General features: G+C 36.6%; 1 protein-coding gene across 3 annotated transcripts in view; it reads left to right on the forward strand.

Moving 5' to 3' along the window:
* Nucleotides 1-26881, forward strand: part of daam2 (dishevelled associated activator of morphogenesis 2) — a 111117-nt gene that overhangs the window by 68592 nt on the left and 15644 nt on the right. For all 3 annotated transcript variants that reach the window (XM_079385609.1, XM_079385611.1, XM_079385610.1), the window contains exons 4-16: nt 3597-3671; nt 9031-9125; nt 17775-18108; nt 19417-19527; nt 19624-19727; nt 19829-19895; nt 20008-20125; nt 20520-20658; nt 22701-22759; nt 22834-23018; nt 23264-23572; nt 23739-23846; nt 24640-24669. In XM_079385609.1, the coding sequence (XP_079241735.1) occupies nt 3597-3671; nt 9031-9125; nt 17775-18108; nt 19417-19527; nt 19624-19727; nt 19829-19895; nt 20008-20125; nt 20520-20658; nt 22701-22759; nt 22834-23018; nt 23264-23572; nt 23739-23846; nt 24640-24669 (1734 nt within the window). The remainder of the gene's footprint in view (nt 1-3596; nt 3672-9030; nt 9126-17774; nt 18109-19416; nt 19528-19623; nt 19728-19828; nt 19896-20007; nt 20126-20519; nt 20659-22700; nt 22760-22833; nt 23019-23263; nt 23573-23738; nt 23847-24639; nt 24670-26881) is intronic.

Below are 26881 nucleotides of genomic sequence, written 5' to 3' on the forward strand. Positions count from 1 at the left end.
CCTAGACAATGGGATAGGTTCTAGCATCCTTGTGAGCCTTTTGGAAAATGGATGGATTTCTTAGCTTGTTACATGCATTCTGTGATAAGTCTTATTAAAGAAGGATATATATTTAGTAAAGCACTAAAGGTAGGCATATGTGACAGCTAGAACAGCCAGTACTGCACAAGGAAAAAATTTGCAAATGTTTCATCTCTTCATCATCTTGCAGTGTCTTCATTTAAAATGTTTAACAAAAGTTAAACAACCCCCTGTGGTTGTGGTTGTCAGAAGTTCACCAGCCAGTCACCAGCTCAGGACTCCATTTCCCAGAATCCTCCCTGGCTCACACCTGCTCTCTGTCCACGATCACGATCACCTGGAGTCTAATTCCCCACACCTGTCACCGCTAATCAAGCTCCCTATATCCTTGCACTCTCCTCGCTGTCACATTGTCTGGTCTCACAGTTTGCTATGTAGTCCTTACCTGTTGTTACTTACCTCAAGGATACTCCACCGCTCCGTTCCCAGTGTTCCCATCAGCTCCACCGCTCCTTTGCTCCTCCGGATCATCTGCAAACATTGCATGTGTATGTACCTGACTCTTACCTGCTATTACCTACCTGCTATCTACTCCAGCGTTCTGCTCCCCGTTCTCCTCAGCTCCTGTGCTCCATCGTCTCCATGCTCCACTGTTCTGCTTGAATCTCCTGGAAAAGGAAAAGGACCCATTAACTCTCATATAAGAATCAAGAACCCTCGCCATTGATGTATTTGCTGACAGTGGTTGTATTGTGCTCAAACTCACATAATCTGTTCTGCCTGAAGGATATATTTCGATAATGCAATCTATTAAAAATAAATCACTATCCTGTATTTTTTCCCCTTTTGAGTAACCACACTTGTAGCTACTGACTGTCTCCTATTTTTGTTTGATTGATCATGAAGCACTTCTTACTTATTTGCTGGAGATTTCAACCAAACATTGAATCAGGATTACATTCAAATAATTGGCAGTATAAATGATACTCAAAATCAGATTAAAAAAAAAATAATGATGTCTCAGTTTGGCCAGTTGTTTGTGTGTAAGGTTGCAGAGTGCATGCCCTTCACAAACATATGTCTCTTTACTGTTTGGATTACTGTGTCATCACATTCACATTTTGACAGCTGGACCTTCAAGGAAGTCTTTGTTTGGCCAAAAATGCTCCAAATCTCCATAAAAACTTATGAGTGCAATCTGAGGGATGAACCCGTTTTCAAACAAAACCACAGAAATCAGATACATAGAGAAACATTTCAGCAAACGCACAAACTCAGAGGTCACCCTGGCCGTAGTGAGATCGAATTGTACTCAGAGAATGGGCTTCCAAAGGCAGCCAAACCCCACCTTAGTTCAACATGTGAGAAGACATGAAAGCAAAATTTGCTCTCCAGAATCCACAACACACTTCTCAAAAAGAGAACCCTGTAACACTTTAGAATAGAGAACACTTATTCACTATTAACAAAGACTTTTCCCTCAATAAATTCCTAATTTGCTGCTTATTAATAGTTAGTAAGTTAGTTATTAGGTTTAGGTATTGGGTAGGATTAGGGATGTAGAATAAGGTCATGTAGAATAAGTCATTAATATGTGCTTAATTACTATTAATAAATGGCTAATATTCTAGTAATAAGCATGCTAATAAGCAACTAGTTAAGAGACCCTAAAATAAAGTGTTACTGAGAACCCAGTGTTACCTTGTATTAATGTGTAGTGTAGAGTCATGGAAGGGCCACTCATAATAAATAATCATATCCAGATATAGCCATAGAGCCAGAGTCAACATTTCCGCTATTGCTCACACCCATATCTGTTGATATTCTTTTTTGTTAATTTGTCATCACTCATTGATATTATGTAATTTCATTAGCTGGATATATGTATATTAAAAGTTAGATAATGTTTATAATTTTGAATACCCGTGTCAGTGAGTTTCAGCGTCTCTCTCTGTTCAAGTCAATTTTGCAGTATTAAAAGTTCCCACAAATGAATGATGCAATGCCTAAAATACACCAAAATATTATACAGTTTTGTATGTGCACAAAACGTTACACAAATACATACATATAATTTTGTCTGTAATTCAGTTCAAACACCTCCCTTAAAAAAAAAAAAATAGTTAATCAAATACTAAAAACCTAAGTTGACCACTCTTAGTGATATTTGGTAAATTATCACAGTGGGACACTTTATGAAAATCATTGAAACAAATTCCAATAATGCTAGTTGTGTGCTGAAAAAACAAAAACTGAAATTTCTGAACAAAACTAAATAAAAGAAAAGGATTCTAGACTTTTGTGTTTGGTTTTCTTCTCTAAACTGTGCTTGACCGATACTGGGTATCTGCTGGCCAAAATTGTGTTTATTATTGTTACCTCCTCTGTTGCTTCTTTGATACAAATATTAACACACAAGAGGAGCAGTTCACTACTGTGCTGACCTTAGGCCGAGCATGCCCGTTCTTTCTATCACCTTTTATTTGTTCCGGACATGGAAATTAGAGCATTGTAATAACCTTCTTGAGCTGGTCAGGGTAAATGTTCTGAGCAATGTGACATGATTTGCGACTGCAGATGATAAGAATGTGAAGCCTTAAACTGAGTATTTTAGTTGAAACAATACATTTAGCTCAGAAAAACAAATCACAGGATTGAAGTCCAGGCCCAGCTGTTGTGCTGAGTTCCAGCATTGTTCTACTGTGGTGTTGAAGACTTACCACTGAGAGGAAAGTTCCAAGTTGATTGGATCTGATTGCAAGTTATACATCCTAGGTTGTTGTTGTTTTGTCTGGCTTGACAGTGTGTTGTGGTGTGTAGTACACAAAGCTAGGTCCGATATTTATGATAAGTGCCATCTTATATCATGTCTCTCTGTTGCACAGGAAAGCATGTTTCGTGTGAAATGTAAAAGTTCAACCCCTGCAAGATCCAAACAAACAGCTTAGTGGTAGGAAAATTGAATTCAAAAAGAATGCTGTTTCATTACTTTATTACTTTTGCAGCCAACCATCACAGAACACAACCCACACTTACTGTAGGAAGGCAGCAGGAAAAATCAGTTCATGTTTACCGTAGCAATTAAATTACCTGATAAACATTTACCAAGATAGGTTGAGCTCAGATTGACCCCTATGTTAGTGCCACAAGAAACTGAACTGAATGATATGATCTGTGGTGATTAAAACTAAAATATTTAAACTGAAAACACAATCAGAATGTAATGCACAAGGAAGTCAGAATATTGTTAAATACAAAGACTAAATTTTTTTTACAGTTTGCCAGTCTGCTCTGTAAGCAGTCACTTAAATTGTTTGGAAATTAACACTGATAGACTTGTGGACTGATTGGACAACAAATAAACAAATATGTTGCTGTGGTCTACTGAACAATCATTTATCAAACACATTTACTTATAGTCATGCCTACAGGGACAATGGTGGTAAGCGTACACCCTTTCAACCCTTAGCTTATTACCATTCAGTTATTCGAAAGTGATACACATAGTTATTTGCAAAAATCCTGTGTTTCTTAAAACAGAATCTAAATGACTTTATCCTGTGTTCATTTCTTAGGAACAAGAGGACCCCAACAAGCTTGCTACCAGCTGGCCTGATTACTATATTGATCGCATCAACTCCATGGCAGCTGTAAGTACTTCCTTTATTACATTTATGTTTCTAACATGCACAACAAACTTTTGCACCCTTTGTGATTAAAATCTGATTTTGACACAAATTAATGTGGAGGACAAATTAATACTGAAAAACAAAACATTGGCAAGCCCACAAGTTAACAATATGAATCAGATTATAAAATCTGTTTTTTTGAATGTCTGTTTTATTTAAAAAAAAAAGGTTTTAACTATTATGTGAGGCTATGGGCAAAATATTTTAGTGATTTTATTTTAGTTGATTCAAGCTAGCAAAATCTCATTCATGCACATTGTCGGTGATAGACTGCCAAAATGTAATCATCCTAATGTCCTTATAGAACTGTAATATAATATTAAGCTACCTTGCAGATGTAAGCTGCCCCTGACAACACATATTGTTTATAGTTCAACTGATTTTGCAGATGTTTGTTTGGTTATTTTCTTGGTTTAATGGAATAATGTCTCTTTAAACAGTGGATTCCCAGGCTTGCTCTAGTACATCATGTCTATGCAAAATGTCTTCATTATTGTCATCTTAAATGCTTTAGCAATCAAGGCCTTGATAGAGAGATATATGATACTGTTTTTATGGTCAGACTATATTGAAAAATAACAGCTGTTAGTTAAAGGGGTTCTATGCTTTTTTGCATTTTCAACCTCCTATAGTGCAAAATGGTCCTGTTTGTGCATGCAAACGGTCTGCAAAGATACAAAGCACAAACTCCACTCCAAAGGGAGTTCATTTCTATATCAGTAAGCACTCTTTCTGAACTTCCTCAAATGCTTTGATTCCAGTTTGAGTGAGTTTTCTTCCAAGAGCATACACATCACAATATCCCTTATTGAAATAATTCCTGCTCAAGGCATTTGCAGAAAAAATAAGGGGCGGGGAACAGTATTTTACAGCCACCGAGATGTGCAAAATAATCTGCAAACATAGTCTTGAGAAAAGGGTAACACTTTCTATGAAGCTCATATTTATAATACATTATAAGGGTATTCTTAAGGCATCATAATGAATGCATAATGCATTATAAAAACCTTATAATATGTTATATCATCTTATAAATAATCATAACAACAATTATAATACATTATAATGCTTGCACATTTGTGGTTATAGCTTTTAAGATTATGATTATTTATAATGAACACCATATTAAATCTACTTTTACATTTATAATGGACTATATATCTTGACATTGTTTATTTAAGATCTGCACAGTATCTTACTACATCTTGTAAGTGGTTAGGTGTAGTGTGTTATTTGAGTGTTCCCTGTGAGGCTAATATTAATTTTGGTGTGAGCTAGTTAATAATTTCTACTGAAAAAAAAATGCAATGTTTATATGTTAGGTTAAATGATATTACAATAAAAATAGTTCAAAGCAAATGTGTCATATTAGACATTTATCTGATCTGATATCTGATCTTATGGCTGTTTGAGAGAAAAAAATATTACTATTAGGGTCGTTCTTCATTTGTGGTGGCAAGTGGTGTCCCTCTACTTCACAACAGTTGAAATAAACTTTAAATACCAATAAATTATAAAATGTTTGCATGTTTGTATTCTGTAGGGTAAACACAATTTGTGCACTGTTACTATTTAATTTTTTTGTTTTAAAATGCATATTTAATTGAGTTTTAGAGATTGCATTCGTAACAAAATACAAATGTTCCCGCCATACCTTAGAGAGGTATCATGGAATGTAATTGCCACAATATAACATTTTTAACACAAATAAAGTGGTTATATTGTGAATATACAGTGCCCTCCAAAGGTATTGGAACAGTAAAGACAAAATTGCTCTGTTGGCTGTGGAGTCAAGACATTTACAAATATGATTAAAAGATGAATATGAGACAAAACTACAGAATGTCACGTTTTATTATTGGGTGATTCAACACATAAATGTTTTACCAGCTAAGACGTTCAGCACTTTTATAGTTTCATCTCTCTATGTGATGTGAGCATAAGTATTGGAACAGTTGCCTCTCAGGTCTTTCTAAGTGATCAGCGGTGTCCTGTTGCATTAATTCTTCAGATATTAAAAGCAGGGAATGTGTTGTAGCAGTTATATCCATTGCTTCTGTATTCTGAATCTTGCATTCGATGATGACACACACAAACCAGGATGAAGATGAGGGAGCTGACTTTGAGAGAATTGAGAGAAAAGCAAGCAATTTGGATGCTAAAAGAAAAGAGGAAGTCAATTAGAGCTATAGCAAAAACAAAGGGCATGGAGAAATCAAGAGTTTGGAAACCACCAGCGACACCAGCAACCAACAACTACCTGATCGGCTGAGAAAACAACAGTAGTTGATGACAGACAAATCATAAAAGCTGTGAAAATTAACCCTAAAAGACGTGTCTGTAAAATCACCAACAACTTCCAGAAAGCTGGGGTGATGCTCTGACAATCTACTGTCCTCAGGAGACTTTGACACAGAATTACAGATGCTACACAGCAAGATGCAAACCTCTGACCAGCACCAAAAATAGAAAGGCAAGATTAGAGTTTGTAAAAAAGCTCAAAGGTGAGCCAGAAGAGTTTTGGAACTGTGTTTATGGACCAATGAGACAAAGACGAACCTTTATCTAAGTGATGGGAAAGCAAAAATGTGGAGAAAAAAAGGAACTGCAATGATCCCAAGCATACAGCCTCCTCTTTAAAGCATGGTGGAGGTGGTGTCATGGCATGGGCATGCATGGCTGCCTCTAGAACAGGCCCTCTCAACTTTACTGATGACTTAATGTATGATGACAGTAGCAGAATGAATTTGGAAGGGTACAAAACCATCTTGCCTACCAATATTCAAGAAAATGCCACCAGATTCATTGGGAAGTGCTTCATATTGCATCTGAACAATGACCCAAAACACCCTGCCAGTTCAGTCAAGGAATTTATAAGGGCAAAGAAATGGAAAGTCTTAGATTGCCCAAGTCAATCTCCAGATTTAAATCCGACTGAACATGAATTTCACCAGCTGAAGAGGAGAGTAAAGGCAGAAACTCCCCAAAACAAACAACAATTGGAATTGGCTGCATTAAAAGCTGGGAAAAGCATTTCAAAGGATGAGACCAAGAGTCTGGTGATGTCTATGGGTCACAGACTCACTGCTGTGATTGTGTGCAAGGGATCTGCAACTAAATAATAGCTTTTAATCTATTATATCTGCCTTATGTTCAACTGTCCCAATACTTATGCTCACATCAATGAGTGGGATGAACTCTAAAAGTGCTGTTCTGTTTATTTGGTAAAACATGTATGTGTTGAAACGGCTAATAATAAAATGTGACATTCTGTAGTTTTGTCTCATATTCATCTTTTAATCATATTTGCAAATGTCTTGACTCCACAGCCAACAGAGCAATTTTGTCTTTACTGTTCCAATACTTATGGAGGGCACTGTAGCTTTTATGTAACAAGTACAATTTTATTAAATTGTTTAAAATAATACATATTTTGTTATATTTAAGAAGTTGTGTCCCCCAAATTCATGTCTGTGGTGTTACAGCAATGGATGTCACCCCTTTAAGAAAAGGGGGAATGCTATTTGGACTACTTCCTGTGTGTAAAGGTCACTGCGGGTGCTGGTTGATCTTAGAGATGCATGGGTAGTACATTCTTTTTACTATTAATTTTCTTATAGTTAGCTAAATTCCTGACAACTTCATGTGTCACACTTTATTAGTCTCTGTGGTGTTATGTTGATAACTTGCAGATCTGACATATTTTGATTAAAATTTTGATAAATGCATACTTATTAATATTTCCTAAATTTCCCCTGATCTTGAAATCATTATGATGGCAGCCTCCATTTTAGAAAAGTCTGGATTTAGGCTGATTTGTCTGTGGTGTTACTGTTATTATGTGGTGTATGTATTATAAAGTGGTGTTACCAGGAAAGACAGTAACACCACAGAGTCTATAGTAACTTACATTATAAAGTCTGTGGTGTTACTTCAAAATGACATCGACATACTGTAAGTGGCTGTGTCACCAGTGTTTATTTGAAATTATTTAAAAATCTAAATGTTCTTAAGCTTTTATTTGAATGGGTATAGCATATAAAACAAATTTTAAATGCATAGGAATACATTTTATTAGAAAAAAAACAAACAAGCATTTTTACAAATTCTGCTTCTCATTTGCCACAATTGAAGAATGACCCATTATTATTACTATACTTATAAGTGGTCTTTGATTGCTTTAAGTAAAGTAGCATAAGAAAGATGGCAAGATATGAATCTTATAATACATTATGACTATGAGAAATATAATCCTTTGTAACTTAAGCGGATGCAACGTGTTCACTGTGTGTTATAAATCATCATACTCTTTAAAGCTATAACCACAAATAAGTAAATATTATAATACATTAAAACTGTTCTTATGAATATTCATAACATGATATAACATATTATAAGGTTTTTTTTATCATGCATTATTCATTCATTATAATGCCTTAAAAATACCTTTATAATGTATTATAAATATGGGCTTCATAGAAAGTGGTACCAAACTATCTTATAGCACGAGAAGGCGAAATATGATTTATAAAGAATTATTAAAGATAGCTACTGTTTGTAGTCTATACTTTACACACGCATTTATTTCTCATTTGTCTGACCTTATCGTTAAAGGGATACTCCATCTCAAAATGGAAATTTTGTCAATATTCACAATATTTTTCATAAAATTCAGACTTTTCTGATGATGCTTTTCATACTTTTATGGACCTTGACAGTGCAATTTACTATGCAGTCAATGGGACAGTCACAAGCCTCCTGGTTTTCATCCAAAATATCTTAAATTGTGTTGAAGCAGCCAGAACAAAAATATGTTTTTAGGAATAAAATTTTATATATAAACCAGGCAAATGATATATGTACAGATCTCTCTATACAATCTTTCAACATATAAATAGGAATAAAACTGAATGTTTTGGTGTATGTAAGTGCTGCTGAAGTAGACATTTAAGGCTCAGTGCTTGTAGATAGGAATAAAACTGGAAGGTTTGGTCTATGTAAGTATTTCTGAAGTGGATATTTATGGCAAAAAAAAAAAACTGACTTTGAGAAAACACCCTTTAAATATATGTATTGTAATTGAACTCTACAGATGCAAATAGATAAAGTGTAATAAAATGTACTTAAGTTTTTATTTTGGGTGTTTATTTCCCACTAGCCTGAAAAATACATTATGGAAGCAAAATAGCCCAAAATCTCAAAATTGACCGTTAGACTGGACATGGTTTATAGCTTTTCTGAAGCATGCCTGACCTACCGTGATCAGTTTTATTTGTTTAAAACCAGAGTAAAAGTTTGACAAAGATCACCTGTATTTCAGATGCAGACACTATTTGCTTTCGATGAAGAGGAAATGGCGATGAGAAACAAGGTGGTAGAGGATCTAAAGACAGCCCTCCGAACTCAACCAATGAGGTAAGAGTAACTTAATTCTTTATACTGATCCATAATTCTGATGTCCAGTTCAAGGAGTCAAGAGTGAATACCTTGATTTAAAAGAGCTGCTCTCAGCAAACTAATTGGCAAATAATTCCGTCTTGGATTATGTGGGAAGCACACTTTTCTACAGATTAGGATGTTTCTGAAGATTGGCGTGGAGGTGAACTTTACTGCATCCGTCTTTGTCTGTGACCGTCTGATGTTGGTTGATCACTACTTCTGAACACATTTAAGAGCTGTGTATCATTCATTTAGCTGAAACAGTGACTGACTGCTTCCTGTCTTCAGTCCTGAGCCTTTTTGTACATAAAAACAGTCAGAATGAGACACCAGTATCTTTTATCCCTTCAAAGATTAATTTATCTTTGAGATACGTTAAGCCCATGCTGTCTTTAGACCATTAGTCTCTTTCATCACTGCTGGCAAACAGAACCAGAGCTGCTTCTTGAGTCACAAAGAAAAATGTCTAAGCTGTCAGACACTGCACCCAGTCATCTAGACATATAAGACAACTTAAAACCGGACTGACTGATAAAATAACTGCTTCCACATTGACATATATGAGGGACCGTATGGACCATGCACATCAATTTTTTTTGTACTCAGTTTTGTCGCTTAATGTTAGAAGGTTTACTTTTGTGATATTGGTTCTTTAGAGAGATAAAATGCAGTGTCATCTAGGGCTGGGCGATATGGCTGAAAACTGTTTCACGATATCAGTGTTTCATATCGGTCGATATCGATAATTATTGATATTTTTTTTAAGGTGGTACATCAAGTTCGTGGTATTACCAGTCTTGGCGGGGACGACGGTCTTGCATAATTTGCAGACGACATTTGGTCTGACTACGGTCAGACTTATAATATCCAAAAAACTGCCATACTGGCGAGCTGACTTTCTCTTTTATTTACAATTTCCTCGCTCGCTGCGGCACTCATTTTCTGCTTATGAAGAGGAATCCAGCAGACCAGCCAGGTCTGGCTGCAGACGTGCACTCTCAGCCGCGCGTGCGCACTTAGACACGAGACAACGATATGGCGCAACCAAACATGATACTGTTACATGATTGGCTGTTAGCGTGTCACTCCCTACGTTGCTAGGTTACCAGAGAGCGAGTGCCTTTGTTAATGCAACCAAACTTGCTTCGCAGCCTTTGTTTTCTTCCGACGAAGAATAAAAAATATCGAACGTTTTATCGAACACATTTTTTATTGATATCGTTCACGTGTCTATCGCGATACATATCGTTATCGTTTTATCGCCCAGCCCTAGTGTCATCTGAGTGACCCCAGCAATGCAAATTCAACAACTGCTGTGAGTGAAGTAAGGGGCCATTTACACGACAATGTTTTCAGCCAAAAACGGTAAACTTTTTATACAGTTTGTTTACAAGACAACGGCGTTTTGGGGACTGAAAACGCATAATTTTGAAAACAAAGTGCAAGTTTTTGAAAACGCCACTGTTATCCGTGTAAACACCCAATACGGAAATCTTTGAAAACGGTGACGTCATGTAGGGGTGGGCGATATGGGAAAAATATCATATCACGATTTTTTATAGAAATATCACGATTCACGATTTTTATCACGATTCTTTGTTAGTTTTACTATTTTGGATTTACAAGTTGTCTGAGCATTACAGCCAAACTAGAAAGACAAAGATGCATGGCAGATATTTAGGCCAAAGTGGGCGAAGATAAAAAATCTTTGTCATTATTTTATTTTTCTTATTAAAAAATAAGAACAAAGATACACATTACAAATACACATAATATACAAATAAAACAAACAGTGCTTTATTTTCAGGTACAATAGGTGTATTTAGCAGAGCATTCAATGAAATTGAATGAACAAATATAAAAATAAAACACTAGATAGACTGATTCCTAAAGCAACTGTATTAAAGTTTTTCAGTCAAGAATAGTGAGTGATTTTTCTCTTTGCGTTTTGTTGTTTTGTTAACGTTAAATGAATAGTTCCCCCACAAATTAATATTCTGTCATCTGTATGTCAATTCTGTCATAATGTTGTATTTTTATATCATCATTTACTCAAAAGTTGTTTTAAACCGGAATGAGTTTCTTTCTTGTGCTGAACATTTATAAATGCTATTTTGAAGAAGGTGGAAAACCAATCAGTTGCTGGTCCTCAGTGACTTCCATAGGATTTTTCTTTCCTACTATCAAAGTCAATGTGGACCAGCAACTGTTTGGTTTTCCACTGAGTAAATAATGACAGAAATTAAATTTTAGGGTGAACTATCCCTTTAATGACAGTCGACAGCACGTTTAGTGTCCTGTCTCTTTAAGAGCTGCACGCATCTAATATACAGTACAGGCACGCATCCGTTTCTCTCTTAACTATTTACTTTCATTTTAGAGATAACCAACTCAGTCTGTATGTAAACCTTGTGTGTTTTGACAGTATTAGCGCAAAATATAACTTAGTTGAGTAACCAGGCGCTGTTAGACAGGCGTTTTAGTGCGCGTGCTTCAGGTGTATGCGCTCAGAACAAGCGCACGTCAGACCAGCGCGCGAATTAAACATTTAACCAGCAAGGCTTGTATGCAAATAATGTACTTTTGCGATCGCGAATAAGTGCAGTGTCCTGTCTGAGTAACAGTAGAGCTGTATGTCGTGTTGTACAGTATATAGAGACGGCGGCGCCAGAACTGTATTTGACAATGTGCGCGGTAGCGCGATACTACGATATTTCTTAAAAAGCAGATCGTGGAGACATTTTTATCGTCCACGATCAAAAATCGTCATATCGCACACCCCTAACGTCATGCGCGTGCATAGTACGTTAGGTATGTAGATGATACAACGTTTTTGCGGATATGTGTAAACCCGGGTCGTTTTGAAAACTTTGAATACGGGAAACTTTTTAAAAACACAAGGGAAAATCTTTTTCGTTTTTGACTTCATTGTTGTTGTGTAAATGTAGCCTAAGATGGACACAACTCAAGCAGCCTGCAATTTAAAAGCAATCGAAAAATTATTAGTGACCCATGCATTTTTATGACAAGTTCTTCGAGAGCAGCTCGCTAGGTCTCGGATGTAATCCGCTAATGGATGTAAATTTGGCTTTGAGGCTTGAAGGTAATTTTTGCACCTCATCGATGCCAGTGCAGGAATTACTTTAAATGAGCAGAAGGAAATTCAAATATTTAATATCCAATTTAGTAGTGAAATATATTAATTACAAGTCACCCTGAGTGCTTTTTAAATCTAGAACAACTTTTTTTCCATACACCGTGTTTAATTCAATTATACTGTTTTTGCAGTTGTACCTTTTATTACATCTGCTAATGTATGACTTTATGAGTCATTTTACACTGCTATAAATCTAAAAAGGGGTGTAAGATAATAAGTTAATAGTAAGATCCTCTGTTTTATTAACATTTGTTAGGCCTTACTTAATACTTCTCAAGCTGTGATGGAAAGGCTATTTTTTAAAACATAAAAATAAAAAAATAATAATACAACAGAGGGGAAGTCTGTGCTAATGTGTGGTAATACTATTCAAATCTTGTGTGTCTCATTTTATCATTGATTAATGATCTAGGAGTGTTCCTCTATACACTTGCTATCTTTGGTCAGTAGACAGTTAGCCTGCTGAGACAAAAGTATCATCCATTACTCAGTGCAAACAATCTGCCACTTACAATTAATAACACTGAAAGCAGGAAGATAAATGCGGCACCATGATGATTTGGCTCCGACTGCTCAATACCGTAGGACATTTTTATGTGTGCCATGAACACACAAGTTACTTAATCTATTATTTGATGCATTGCCAGTGTATTTGAGTTTAAGAGCAGTGTCATCCTGGCCACTTCAGTCCCTGTGCCATCCTTCAAATTGTTCTTCTTACTCCCCAACTTTGTGTGTACTTTGCTAGTGAACGAATAACATACTTGTGAGTTTAGCATGCTGAGCTGAGTATGTAGGAAGTAAATTATGTATATAGTTAGTAAAATGTCTTCATACCTTCTCCTCATTATACTCTTTCAGACACTTAACCTCATGCTGTTCATGCATGAAAACATTACTATGTGCTGCAAACATTAACTGGTTTTGACATATAATTACATTTTGTAATTGTATTTGTATTACACTGTCATCTCACAGCAAGAAAGTCCCCCAAATATCCTTTTTTTTTATATTGTCTTAAGTTTCATGTGCTCCACCTTGGTTTTTTTGTTGTTTTTTTTAGTCCACATTCTGGAAGGAGTGTGCAGATGGCTTTTCTTAATTTGGTATTGTTAATATAAACTGTGCAGCCATGACACATGGCTCTGTCTTCACACCGCTGGTCAGCCAACACAAAATGTCACTCCAAAGCAAAGTAGGTTTCACAACATCCTTCCGAAGACTCTGAACCTCTCACCACAACAATGAGGAGCTCAGATTGGGAAGAGTACTTGTCAATTCAGTAAGAGAGGTAACATGTCTATTGATCTTTTGAATTACTGAGGTAGTACTTTCTGCAGCTTTAAGGGGGTGATTAAAATTTTTAATTTGTTATGGCATGGAAAATGTTATGTAACTAAATTCTCTGTGGTTCAGTTTAAGTCACCGGAAAGTATGTACAGCTTAAGGATTGTTTTTAGCTATGTTTAAACAAAAATGCCTTAAATAAAGAAACAGCCACCTTCTTCCCCCTTTTCTGCAGTTTGTGAAAAATAATCTGACGTCCTCTCTCTCATAACCAAATATTAAGTTTCAAAATACTGATGATATGACCGCAAAGAGGTCCAAGTATGTGGAGTATTTTCACATTTGACGAATGCTTTAATGGAAATTGCACCCCAAATGCTTTAAGCATTTGGACGGGTTTGTGCTTTTCTCTCTGTGCTGTGAGAAGTGTAGTAGCTAGGTCCAGTGAGCATGAATGACTGAAGGAAAATAGAGTAAAGTGCAAGAGAGGTAGCTTTAGGCAGCTCAGAAGTCATCCTGTGAGGCATGGTTTGTGTTGGCAATGGTTTAAAGGGACGATGTACTACCCCACCTACATGCTTAGCTTCCAGGGAAATTTACACACTCCTGGCTGCTCTTTCCAGACTGGTGAACTGTAACTGATACGCAATACTGCACACACGTGCATGCTTTTGTTCACATTTAGTCTGGCTGAGTGTGACTGTGAACGGGTCAGTAAGGCACTTTATCAAGGCTCAGCTGGCTTCATTTTATTGCTTATTTTACTGCTCATGTTATGACTATCCCAAATGCTCACTAAAGACTTTACAATCACTTGTTAAGACCAGTTAAATCACCCTAAATAGCTTTAACCTTTTAAACCACCAGATCTAGTGTTTCATCTTTCCAATCTAGTTTTTTTTTTTTTTTTTTTAAGTTCAGCAGTCGAGGGGGCTTGGGCCGTGGTGACACATCTGGACCATGTGTCAAAGCTGCTAATGCATATGAGATGCTCCTTCTGATTTGTAGCATCCCATTCAGTTGTTCCCTCTGAAACTTTCTACAACTTGTTTTTTTTTTCTTCCTTTTTTATAGCCTTGGAAGCTATTGTGTGTCACTCCAGTGGTTTTAGAGAAAATAGTGTTTGTGCAGTTTGTGTATTAAGTGTCACTTAATACCAGGATGCTGTCAACATTCTAGACATGTTTCAATCTGGCATTAGTGCTTTGCATAGTACTGAGTCCGCATTGCTTAAGGTTACAGATGGCATTCTGTTATCCATTGATTCTGGGTCATCTGTCATCTTGATAGAGTTAGATTTAGGTACTACATTTGACACTATTGATCACATTATTCTTTAAAAATGCAGGGATGGTACCTTGGTCATAGACCGATTTAAAGGTCCCCATGGGGGGAAAACATGTTCCGGGGTTGCGTAGTTGCATTACAATCCTTTTCAATGGTTTGCTTCCAATTTAAACTGCCACTGTTAATATTGTATCGTGTCATTTACCTCACCATCTGCTCCTGTCTCTTGTGGTGTTCCACAGGTATCCATTCTGGGGCCTCTTTAGTTTTCCCTCTACATGCTTCCCTTAGGTTCTGTTTTTTTTTTTTTAATCAGAGAAAAAACAACAACATTACTTATCATTTTTATGCTGATGATCTCCAACTCTATTTTCCAATTAAACCAGGAAACAGTTTTCATTAGATCATCTCTCTTCATGCCTTGGTGAAGTGGATGGCAAATTTCCTACAACTGAATGAAATTGAAACTGAAGTGCTTCTGCTAGGTCCTGATGCCACTAATGACTCCATTAAAAGACAGTTTGGCTCTTTAAGTAACAACCTACACAGTCATGCAAAAAAATTGTGCAGTTTATCTTGATCCTCCGCTCCAATTTGACAAGCATGTAAATGCTTTAATAAAGAGTGGCTTCAAAGTGGAGTTTGACTGGACTCCCTGAAGTGTCACTGAGACCCTGAGCAGAAAGTTCTGCTTCACTAACATCTGCACCTCCACAGCACAGGAAAATGCTAATGAATACACATGGTCACAGAGACTGTGTTCAGGGGTTCATAATGGGATTATCAGATGTGGGACTGGAACTAGCTGACCTCTGTAAGGAATCAGGAAACAGCACCTCAATAAACAAATGTGGATTTTATGCGGCAAAGACAGTGTTGGGACAGAATATGCAAGTAAAAGCCCCAGAACAGATCACACATCTTATGACTTAACACCCACTTTTTTATGTAAGCAGCCTTGCTTGCCACCATGGATGTATTATTCAAACCTGTTCCGGAATGTGAGTTTCTTGGCTGAAAAGAGTGTCAGTTCATAAGAGAGTATTTTCCACATTGGAATAATATGAATAAATGTTCATGTGAAATGTTAAACTAGAATCATGAAATGAAAGAACAAAGAAACAAGGTAATGGTATCATCAAGAAAGGTTGTATTAATATTTAAAATTTGAGACCACAATGAAAGCATGTATGTGTGTTTGAAAGAGATCTGGCAGAATCAGTTTCATGAACTATTGATAAACTTGAGTTTAATTCCAAACATCATTTCTGACTGAGGAGAGACATATTGTATACATTTCAAATGACCCTTTACAAATGACCCTTTATAACACCATGGTACTAAATATATACAATATCTATATTTCCTGCAATTTAAATAGACTTCCTAAGAATTTCAAAGAATACAACATCTCAATGTATCTCAAGACTTTTGGAATGTTTTGGTAAAAATGTTTGGATTAAGATGACAAATTAAGTAATCTATTTACTATAAATCCTTATGTACTGTAAAAAAAAACTGGAGTAGCAAAATAGGGCCTGACCATGAAACGGTTTGTGAACTCTTAGCATAAATTTGATGTGGAAATTGGATAAGGGGCTAATCCAGACAGTAGTGGTGAGGTGAGGAGAAGCCAAACGACTGTGGGCCAGCTATGATCTCATGTGTACATTGCTCCCAAAGATTTCAAAGATTACAGGTCGCCCAGAGATCACTAAGCCATGGTGAGCCACGTCTGCTTTGGAACTAAGGTTTGATCATGTTCGCAGGAGATGAGGAGCCACAGTATATGGGATAATAACATACTGATTTATTCTAGGTGAAGGGAGATGCATGTTTTTCATTGCCAGCGGGTGCCAAGAAAATCATGTGGTGGCTTCAGCTTGGCAAGCATTGATTTGAAAACAATGAATCTATTATGATTTCAGACAATAAGTCACTGCTGTCCCTCAACCACCACCATCTCCTGTTGTCAGTACAGTCTCTGTATTTGTTTAACATGGAATAAAAGTCACATAAAGAGCAGGACTGGAAGAATAGGTGTCAACGTTGTCACTTGATTGGCCACTCTTGAGAGGGGGTTAATGACATGCTTGACCTTAATTAATCTGAAAAATGAGTCCCTGGTTTAGCTCAATATGATGAATGTGAGGATACATGCCCATTCTGCATTGACATTTTTATGGCTGACTTGTTCAGTATACCGTTTTTTGTCTTATTTATTTGTGCAGCTGAGTATATAAAGAAGCCATCTGGGACTTTGCCAAGATTTCCTCAGATCAGAATTTTCACAAGAGATGTTTTAAAGATAGTCCCTTCTGGTTTTTACCAAGTACTTCCTAACATTTGTATTCAACTGGTGATTTCAATATATTTAATTCTCCTTGTGTAAAAGACCATGAGATCTCAAAGGCGATTTGCTAGTTAAAGCCCTATTCTAAAGGTGAGTTTTGTTGAATCACTGAGTCTGGTTTCTCCCAAGGTTTTTTTCTCCATTCTGTCAGACAGGGAGTTTTGGTTCCTTGCCACTGTCGCCTCTGGCTTGCTCAGTTGGGGACACTTGATTTTTTTACGATTATCGTCAATTTGATTTCACAGATACTATTTAAACAAAACTGAGCTAGACAATGACATCACTGAATTCAATAATGAAATGCCTTTAACTGAAAATTGAGTGTTGAATCTTATTATTATACATTACTGACACCCTATCCTCCAATTTGATACCGTTAAGTGCTTTGACACAATCTGTATTGTTAAAAGCGCTATATAAATAAAGGTGACTTGACTTGTTCATGTTTTTGGGAACAGTGTGGCAATGATAGTTATGTTTCCTGACATTCTAGGCATTGCAAAAGACAACCTCACAAAACCTTTGATGACTCTCCCTTCAGGTTTGTGACGCGCTTCATCGAATTGGATGGCTTGACGTGTCTTCTGAACTTCCTGAAGAGCATGGACTATGAAACCTCAGAGAGCCGCATACATACATCCATCATCGGCTGCATCAAAGCCTTGATGAACAACTCCCAGGGCCGTGCCCATGTACTGGCCCACCCCCAGAGCATCAACACTATCTCCCAAAGCCTCCGCCAGGACAACATCAAGACCAAAGTGGCTGTGTTGGAGATCCTGGGTGCTGTTTGCTTGGTGCCCGACGGGCATAAGAAAGTATTGCAGGCAATGGTACACTACCAGAAGTATGCTGCAGAAAGAACTCGCTTCCAGGTAAAATTGCTTTTAGTGAGAGATTTGTAACAGTAGGAAAGGAATTGAGCACGAAATTCCAATAGAAGTCATTTTCTTTGAGGGTGGTACAATAATATGGGTAATTCTAGATCTATAATCTGACAGGATGTGTAAAATAATTAATATGCTCATATCATATGGTACATCAGTCAAATTTGCCATAGAGTGTAATCGCTGAGTGGTAAACTTAGCCTGCTGTTAGGCTAATGAACAGTATTACTGTGCGGAAGGGTTGGATCATTCATTTTATTTAACATTGGCATTTTATGTCATATTCTTGTGTTTGACATAAATCATGCATTATAGATAGTTTCTGAGATTCTTACACCTTATAGCACTTATTACAGTAACTGTGCTAAAATCAAGGTAAAATCACTCCTTTTGTAGCTTATTGTTTATCAATGCATTTTCTAGGATTTAATTTCTTTTAAACTGAAAATAGGTTATGGCAAAAATAGGATCAAATTTTGGGTGCATTTCAGTGCTTCGGGTTTTTGTCAGCATTTCTTAAAACACCTCACAGGAGACATGGTCATTTTAACCTCAGAGCTGTGGAGGCCTCATCTTATACAACATATGCAGGGTGATTTGTCTTTACTGTGTGTTTATTCAATTGTAGTTGACATGCCTGGCAACAACAAATGCCAGTGTTTGAAATATTAGCCTTTTAAGCATGGTTGATTCCTAGTGACCCAATAGATCTCTGAGCACTCTTGACACAATAAGCACCATAAGCAGACATTAGCAACCCATTCCAGAGAAAGAACAAAGAACATTTCCACCTGTTTCCACTGACTTTAAAATAGGGACTGTGATTAGAATTTGCCATTTATTGTCCTTATCAGCAGCCTATTAGGTAAATAGAAAATCATAAATGGACCATCCATGAACACCCCAATGGTAAAACAATTGAACAGTTTAAAAAAAGTTACTTTACAGTGATCAGCACTCAGACGTTCCACATTATACATCAGCTTATGAGTTGTCTTGCTATCTACTATCTACAGAAGCAGAAAACCATGGAATCTCATAAATTAAAACACTTTATATGGGCAACTTTATTAGGAGTCATTCACACACATCAGACAAATAGCTCTCTTTACTTGAAGTACACACAAAAATACAACTTTACGATGCCTGCTTTAAACATTTACTTGTATGCTGCTTAGATAATAATGCAATACAATACTCTAATTGGAAAAAAGAGATATTTGGTGGGGGGGAGGGGAAATCTATCTTAATTAGATGAATTGCATTTAATTAGATGTTTATGTATTTTTTACTCAGTCTCTTTTGAACGAGCTGGACAGAAGCGCAGGACACTACAGGGATGAAGTAAATCTGAAGACAGCCATCATGTCATTCATAAACGCTGTACTGAATGCTGGGGTTGGAGAGGTCAGCTGATGACACAACTTCCCTAAAAATTAAAACAAAATTATATGATATATAGATACACTATTAACATGACGATTTCCTTTGTTTCTCTCAAAGGACAGTCTAGAGTTTCGCCTTCATCTTAGGTATGAGTTTCTGATGTTAGGAATTCAGCCAGTCATCGAGAAGCTGAGAGCACATGATAATGCCACGCTCGACAGGTACAAAACACCAGTTAAAATGGTGCTCCTTTTCCACTTAACAATCAGTATATGCATCATACTGTTGCTTCTAATAGAAAGGCTGTGTTTGTTTGTTTCAGACATCTGGACTTTTTTGAGATGGTGCGGAATGAAGATGAGTTAGAACTGGCCAAATGCTTTGACATTGTAAGATCTTTTACCTATTTGCACATGCCTTTTTTCATGTCATGTCCTTAAATTTACAGACCATGTATATCCTAACTGGAAAAAAAATTAATGGAGGTTTTTTTTTGTCCAGACACATGTGGACACCAAGAGTGCTGGGCAGATGTTTGAGCTGATCAAGAAGAAACTGAGCAACACAGATGCCTACCCCCACCTTCTATCTATCTTACAGCACTGCCTCCAAATGCCATGTGAGGATATGAACATGTTCATTTGACCCATTCAAAATATCCCTTTTATTAATTGTAATAATTTGTGTTTGGAATACTCTTTGTGCTTGGAGCATGCCTGTGATGCCTTGAAAATTGAAATGGTGTATATGTTTGTGTTTTGTATATTATGTTTGTGTTTTAATTATATAACCATCCCTGCATTCCACAGCTAATGAAGTGATGGTTGGCATCTGATTGTTAAACTGTATTACTTTGATAGATGCATGGGACTAAGGAATTATCATATTTATATGATATGTACATGCTCCAAGAATACCATTTAAATATCATGTTACATGTCCGGAAAAGCATGGCATTACCATGACATCATAGCCCAAAAAAGCTTTTTTATGACTTTGTAAAATGTTTTCAGATAAACGTGGCGCAGGCAGTATACAGCAATGGCAACTTTTAGACCGCATCCTGCAGCAAATTGTTCTACAAGATGAGAAGGGAGAAAATCCAGATGTTTCACCCCTGGACAATTTCAACGTTAAGAACATCATTAGAATGTAAGTGCCCAACTCAAAACGCTTTCAGTTCAAAACACATTGTGCACATGATTTTAACCATCAAATGTTCAAATAATAATACTGCTCATGAAAAGTTAACTTTAAGTTTATTAGAGTAGAGTAATATTTTTGAAGCCAAAAACCCATGATAAAGTCCTGGATTATCTTTAGTTCTTTTACCCGAGGTTTCACAGACAAGGCTAAGCCTAGTCCTTGACTAAAATGTAAGTCAGATCGGTTTCAACTGAAAGGAACCTGCACCGACTGATCTTAAAATATATCAGTGCCTTTGTTTTGTCTCAAGATGCACCCCAGTAATGTTTTTTTTTTCTTTTTCTAAGCACATTTAAAAAAATGACTAAAATGTCCTAATTGAACTATGGCCTAATCCTGGTTTAGTCTAAGCCCTGTCTGTGAAACCAGACCTTAAAGATCAAAGCTCTCACTGTCCAATTTAAGGATTCTAAAATGTTTTGTGCACAGTGAACCACAAAGCTGTATTGTGGCACACTGCTGGAATCTGCTACTGTTAACATGCTAGAAGATGGTCCACAGTGAATGCATCATGAAGCTGTGGCCAAAAGGGAAACTGGTATCAAACTATCAAACAATTTTGTGAAATTTTATAGGAAGATGAAAAACTCTATAGTCTAAACATTGGTATTGCTGTCATTAATGTGCATAAGAATGTTGAATTTCCAGCCATGTGCTCACCACAGGTGTCCAACAGTTCTCTAGGCACTTTTTTTTATTTTTTCCTTGGGTCATTTATCACCTCAGCTGTGCTTTCACTGCCATGGACATCCATGTGCTCTATTTCCACCAGTGTGCCACTGCCAGAAGATGTTTAAAACCTACTACTCGCAAACATCATTTTTGTCTTCTCATGCTTACCAATAGTGTCTAACTCTTTCCAGCTGCAAAAAAATTACCTTAGTGAAACAGAGCTGTAATGTACTGGTTGCATTTAAGACCTAATCTTGGGCAATTATGTTCCTTTAACCAGTTCAGGAGCAAGCTGTCCAAACGAACAGATAAAATAATGGAATTTTTATTTCCAGTGTTGGCTTGTAGCTGGCAATTGTTTGTGTTACCCCAATAACGTCAGTCTGCCTAAAAAAGAATCAAACTTGTTTTTTAAAATAAACAGTCTTCTTTAATATAGTGCAATAAATCCTCTACAGTACGTTGACAGTTTGTGTGGAAACTGTATCTTTATCCTCTTTTCCTGTGTTCTTATTAGTCATATATGTATTTCATTGTCTTCTCCAGTGCTGGCAGTAAATGTTACTGTATTTGTATTTCATTTTCCTCTTTCTGCAGCTATGGAAAGCAACGCATGTCAAGGTGTCACTTTAGATTTCTTTACTAAATCCTCCCTTAAACCTCAAACAGTATCCACTTACAAGAAGATTCACAACCTAAACTAACACCAACAGTTATAAATATGTTATTAAGGAAATCTTCCCCAACTGAATGTCATTGCTTCGGTTTAACAGCGGCCCCTTTGGTTTAAAGACCCCGTGAATTAGCTTGATGACCAGTTTTCTTTTGTATGTTGCATCTGTTTCACAGCCAGACTACAAACCACATAGCAAACCCATACTTGACAGCTTGTACCATGGATGCGACCAATGAAGGCAACTTCAAAATGAATAAGTTCTACCCATTTGCTTTGTAGTCAGTTGATGTTTTAGAAAATAGACTGATGAGCCATAATTTGGCACTTCTTATTACTAGTTGAAAGAAGGTAGAATTTATAATTAAGAGGGACATTCTGGAGATTATTTTATTGGACAAAAATTATATGCACCTCTGTGGACAAAAAGATTCATCTGTTTGGTCTCATAAAAGCTCAAATTCTAAACAGGAAATTTTCATGGTGTCTTTAATGTTGGCTTTTGTTTTTGGTAACAGTTGACAAATAACAAACAGTAATATAAATCGAAAATGACTGAGGTAAGTGTAGAAAATAGGGCGAATGTAATTTTTTAACCCTGTGCAAATGAGTGCAACTTAATGAGACTTCATTCCATCTACAGGCTTGTCAATGAGAATGAAGTCAAACAGTGGCGAGACCAAGCAGAAAAGTTCAGAAAAGGTAAGAGTGCACACTGTCTTGCATAGCTGAGCCTGGGTGAACTTATGTAATGATAATGCACATGTGTTTTTTAGAGCATGTAGAGCTGAGAGCTCGGCTGGAAAGGAAAGAAAGAGAGTGTGAGACCAAGACACAAGAGAAGGATGATATGATGAAGACACTCAACAAGATGAAGGACAAACTGCAGAAAGAAGGAGTGGAGTTGCGCTCTGCCAGGGAGCAAGTATTAGACCTGTCCTCCCGCATTAGTGACAGTTCAGTGAGTTCACCGTCTGTTCATTTCTAGTGTGCTGTATTTGTATGATTTACTTTAATATCAGAAAGTAGAACAATTGCACAATAATGTTAGAACTTCTCTGTTGATGTTTTTATTGTGTTGTTTAGTAAGAAATGCTTGAGGAGAAGCTGTTTTGGTTAAGCATGAGTTATATGTGATGGTTTATACATTGCAGCAAATTTGTCTAACATATTTTATGCAAATGATTTGATCTTTTTCACTTTAAGAATGGTGGAGTTCATTTACCCGTTCCCCCTCCGCTTCCTGGGAGCCCGATGGCCCCGCCTCCACCACCTATGATGATGGATAACTTCCCTCCTCCTCCACCACCTATTGCTTTTTCTAGCCCAATCCCACCACCTCCTCCACCTCCCCCGGGGGGTCCTCCACCCCCACCGGGGGCCCCACCCATCTTTTCTGGGGTTCCACCTCCACCTGGACCTGCTTCCATTAGCTCCACAACCAGCCTATGCACAAAGAGCATCCCACAACCTTCACAACCACTAAAATCCTTTAACTGGTCCAAACTAGGAGAGGTGAGTCCGTTTTTAATTTGATTTATTTATTTGGTGGTACTTGTGATATTAAAATTCCTCATAGTTAATACAAAGCTATACTTTCTGAGATTAGGTCATTTATTTTTTTTATTTTCTGAGACTAACCCTTAGTTACAGTAATCTTTTCTGATTTCCCGATTTTTAGAACAAGATCACTGGTACCATCTGGTATGAGATTGATGACAGAAGGGCCTTTAAAGTTCTTGACCTAAAGGACATTGAGAAGATGTTTTCAGCTTACCAGAGGCAGCAAGTATGCAAATGTGGCACAAAAGAGTCACATCTCAGCTGTGCTTAGATACCAAACAAATAATTATTGCATTCAATATTAGTCAGATATTTCTAAAATAACTTCTGGAATGATCTTCTGAAGTAACAGCTGTACTGACATTCTTATTTATGTTTGTGAAATGTGTGTGTGTGTGGGGTGGGGTGACTGAATACACACACTGACTCTAAATTGAGGTCGCCATGGGTAAACAAACTTCTAAATCATACAGAATGAGTTTTTTTAAGAATGGAACAATGTAGAAAGTTTTCTGTGAGGGGTAGGTTTAGGTGTAGGGTTGGTGTAGAATGCTAGAATATACGGTTTGTACAGTATAAAAACCATTATGCATATGGACAGTCCCCACAAGGAGTGTGTGTGTGTGTGTGTGTGTGTGCGAAAGAGGGAGAAGAGAGTATTTGGAACCTCAGGTTTTACAACAGTGGCTAAAGCAACTGTTCTTTCCTAAATGGCTTGTATGAAATGGCTTGTGATGCTTCTTTGCTTTAAGCATGAAGTAGTATTTTAGTGCATTTAGTGCAGAAATGCTGCAGATATGCTCTCAGGCCCAATGTCAACACTAGTCAGTGATTTCAAATGTAATTTTTAAAGTTTCTTCAGTGTTTTGCAAGCAATTCTGGGGCCTGTGAGAATGTTTGCTGTAGTCAGCTCTGGCTGAGTCTTCTGCTGTAGTTCTGCTGCTTGAGTTGTTAACTTCTGCATGTCTTCCAATGTTTCTTGTTTTTTTTTCTCTGCTGCTGTACCACTGCCTGGCCAGGAGCTGCTCACTAACCAATCCTTCAAGCAGGTGAGTGATTGGTCCAATTAAAGCTACTTCACTGCGGTCAGAAATGAACGTTTCTATTAAGTGGCAATATTTGCTACATTTTATCTGTGTTTTGTCTTTTATGTTAAATGCTTACATTTTACTAATTACTTCAATCAATCAGAATACTATAGACGGTTACCAATGCAATTTTATTAACATCAACAAAAAGCCATACATGCAACTGTGGAACAAAAACTCTATCTGGCATGTCATTTAGGTTTATTGACAAAGACCGTTAATTCTTCTCAAAGCTGAGATAAATGTATTTACAAAATTACATAATCTAAATAGCCTACATGAATTATATAAGCTGTACAATTAAAAAAAAAAAAACTCATGACAGGGTTGGGCTGCAATATGACAAACTCACTATTGTCAAACATTGTTCTTGATATTGTAATAATTATTATTAATGTTGATTAATAGAATAAATAAAAATGTTTCTGTGTTTAAGGAAACTGTTATATTATGGCTACACGGTCATAACAAGCATGGAACCATTTGTGAATTAGTTTATTGCTTTTTACACAGCAGAATATTAAGACTTCACATTGGATATTTTAATAGCATGTTACAGAATGGTTATTCAAACTGGGAATAAATTATATAGAGAAATTTAAGCATATAAAGAATGATCACTGAAGCGTTTAATGACCGTCTAGTGCAAGTTATGCAGTCTTGCAGAAACTCCTGTTACAATCACTGAAGCTGTCTATGCTGCACAGTGAATCTCTGTTACTAACATAATATCTGAACTTTTTTGTTTATGATGAAAAAATTCAAGAGTGAAGAATTCAGCCTCAGATTGGCCAATGCATTTATAAGCTCAACAGAAATGTGTGCGATTGGCTATAATGTTCAACGCAACATAAAAAATCTGATGCAAAATGAACAAATCTAGATGTAATAGCAATCAAAACTTTTCATTTATTCTTTCGATTTTTGACCCCTTTTCTTGAGTTTGGGGGGCATTTTTGTACAATTTGGTTGCCCCAGGCAATTTCCAACCCTACATTCACCATCTTATTACATGCATCTGTCTATTACAGCTTTTTTGGCCCCTGTAACCAAAGGAAATCTGAATTAATGTGACAGATGATGGAAAAGTCTGAACTAAAATCTTAAAAGAATAGTTAATCCACAATTGGAAATTCTGTCATAGTTTTTCTCACCCACATGTTGTTCTCTAGGTGACTTGTGTCTTTGACAAAACAAAATGAGATGTTAGGCAGAATTATGATACAATTATGATGAATGGAATCTGGTACTGTCAATGTCCAAAAATGACAAAGAAGCACTGTAAACGTATGTTTGCTTATATTAATTTATGACATATTAGGATATAGTGATACCTTATTAGTCTTGACAGCCCCTGATCGTGGTATAATTTCGATGTATGGAAAGGAGTAAGTTTGGAGCAGCATGGGGTTCATTTTCATGGAATTTTCATTTTTGAGGGAACTGTTCCTTTAAGTATTTTAGAGATCTAGTTTTCACATCCAGCTTCATCTTGCAGTAGTAGAATTATCTTTCTTCTCAAAATGAACTTCTGGAATGAACAATTGGTGAATTTTTTTTTTTTTTTTTTTTTTTTTTTTAAGAATCGGCTAAACTGTGATAGAACAGTAATTGGCTGAATAACTGTAATTATCACAAATGTGTGTAATTACTGAACATTAATACACACATGACTAAAATGTAGACCTTTCACCTATCCTGCATTCTTCATGATACTGCTCAGAGAGAGCTGCAGGGTGTGTAAGAAGTGTGCTTTCTTTGGACCAATATGGAGTTACATGACCCATGTAACCTCATCGAACATTCACAGCACAGGAAACGGTCTGGACCTATAAATAGATGTCTGTTCTCGGTGAAATAGTCAAGTTTCTTTTAAGCATCTGTGCTGTTTCAGCTGCATGATTATTCTTGACACACTGTTCTGAATACTGGCCTTTTCAGAGACATAGAAAGTTAAGAATATACAGTATTGTATGTTTTATTTTCACTGATTCATTCAGTTTAGAAAAACTGGTTTGAAAAAAAAAAAGTTAATTGTTTAGTCAAAACAACAATGAAATCATTGTCTTAAGCTTCGGTTGATTCATAAATAACATTTCAACCTTTGCCTAAATACAAGCCAAAGCACAAACCCAAATAATTTTTTGATATCTGTAAATTAAAATTTTTCATT

The sequence above is a fragment of the Barbus barbus genome (genome assembly GCF_936440315.1).
Source record: "Barbus barbus genome assembly, chromosome: 30".
Taxonomy (NCBI): domain Eukaryota; kingdom Metazoa; phylum Chordata; class Actinopteri; order Cypriniformes; family Cyprinidae; genus Barbus; species Barbus barbus.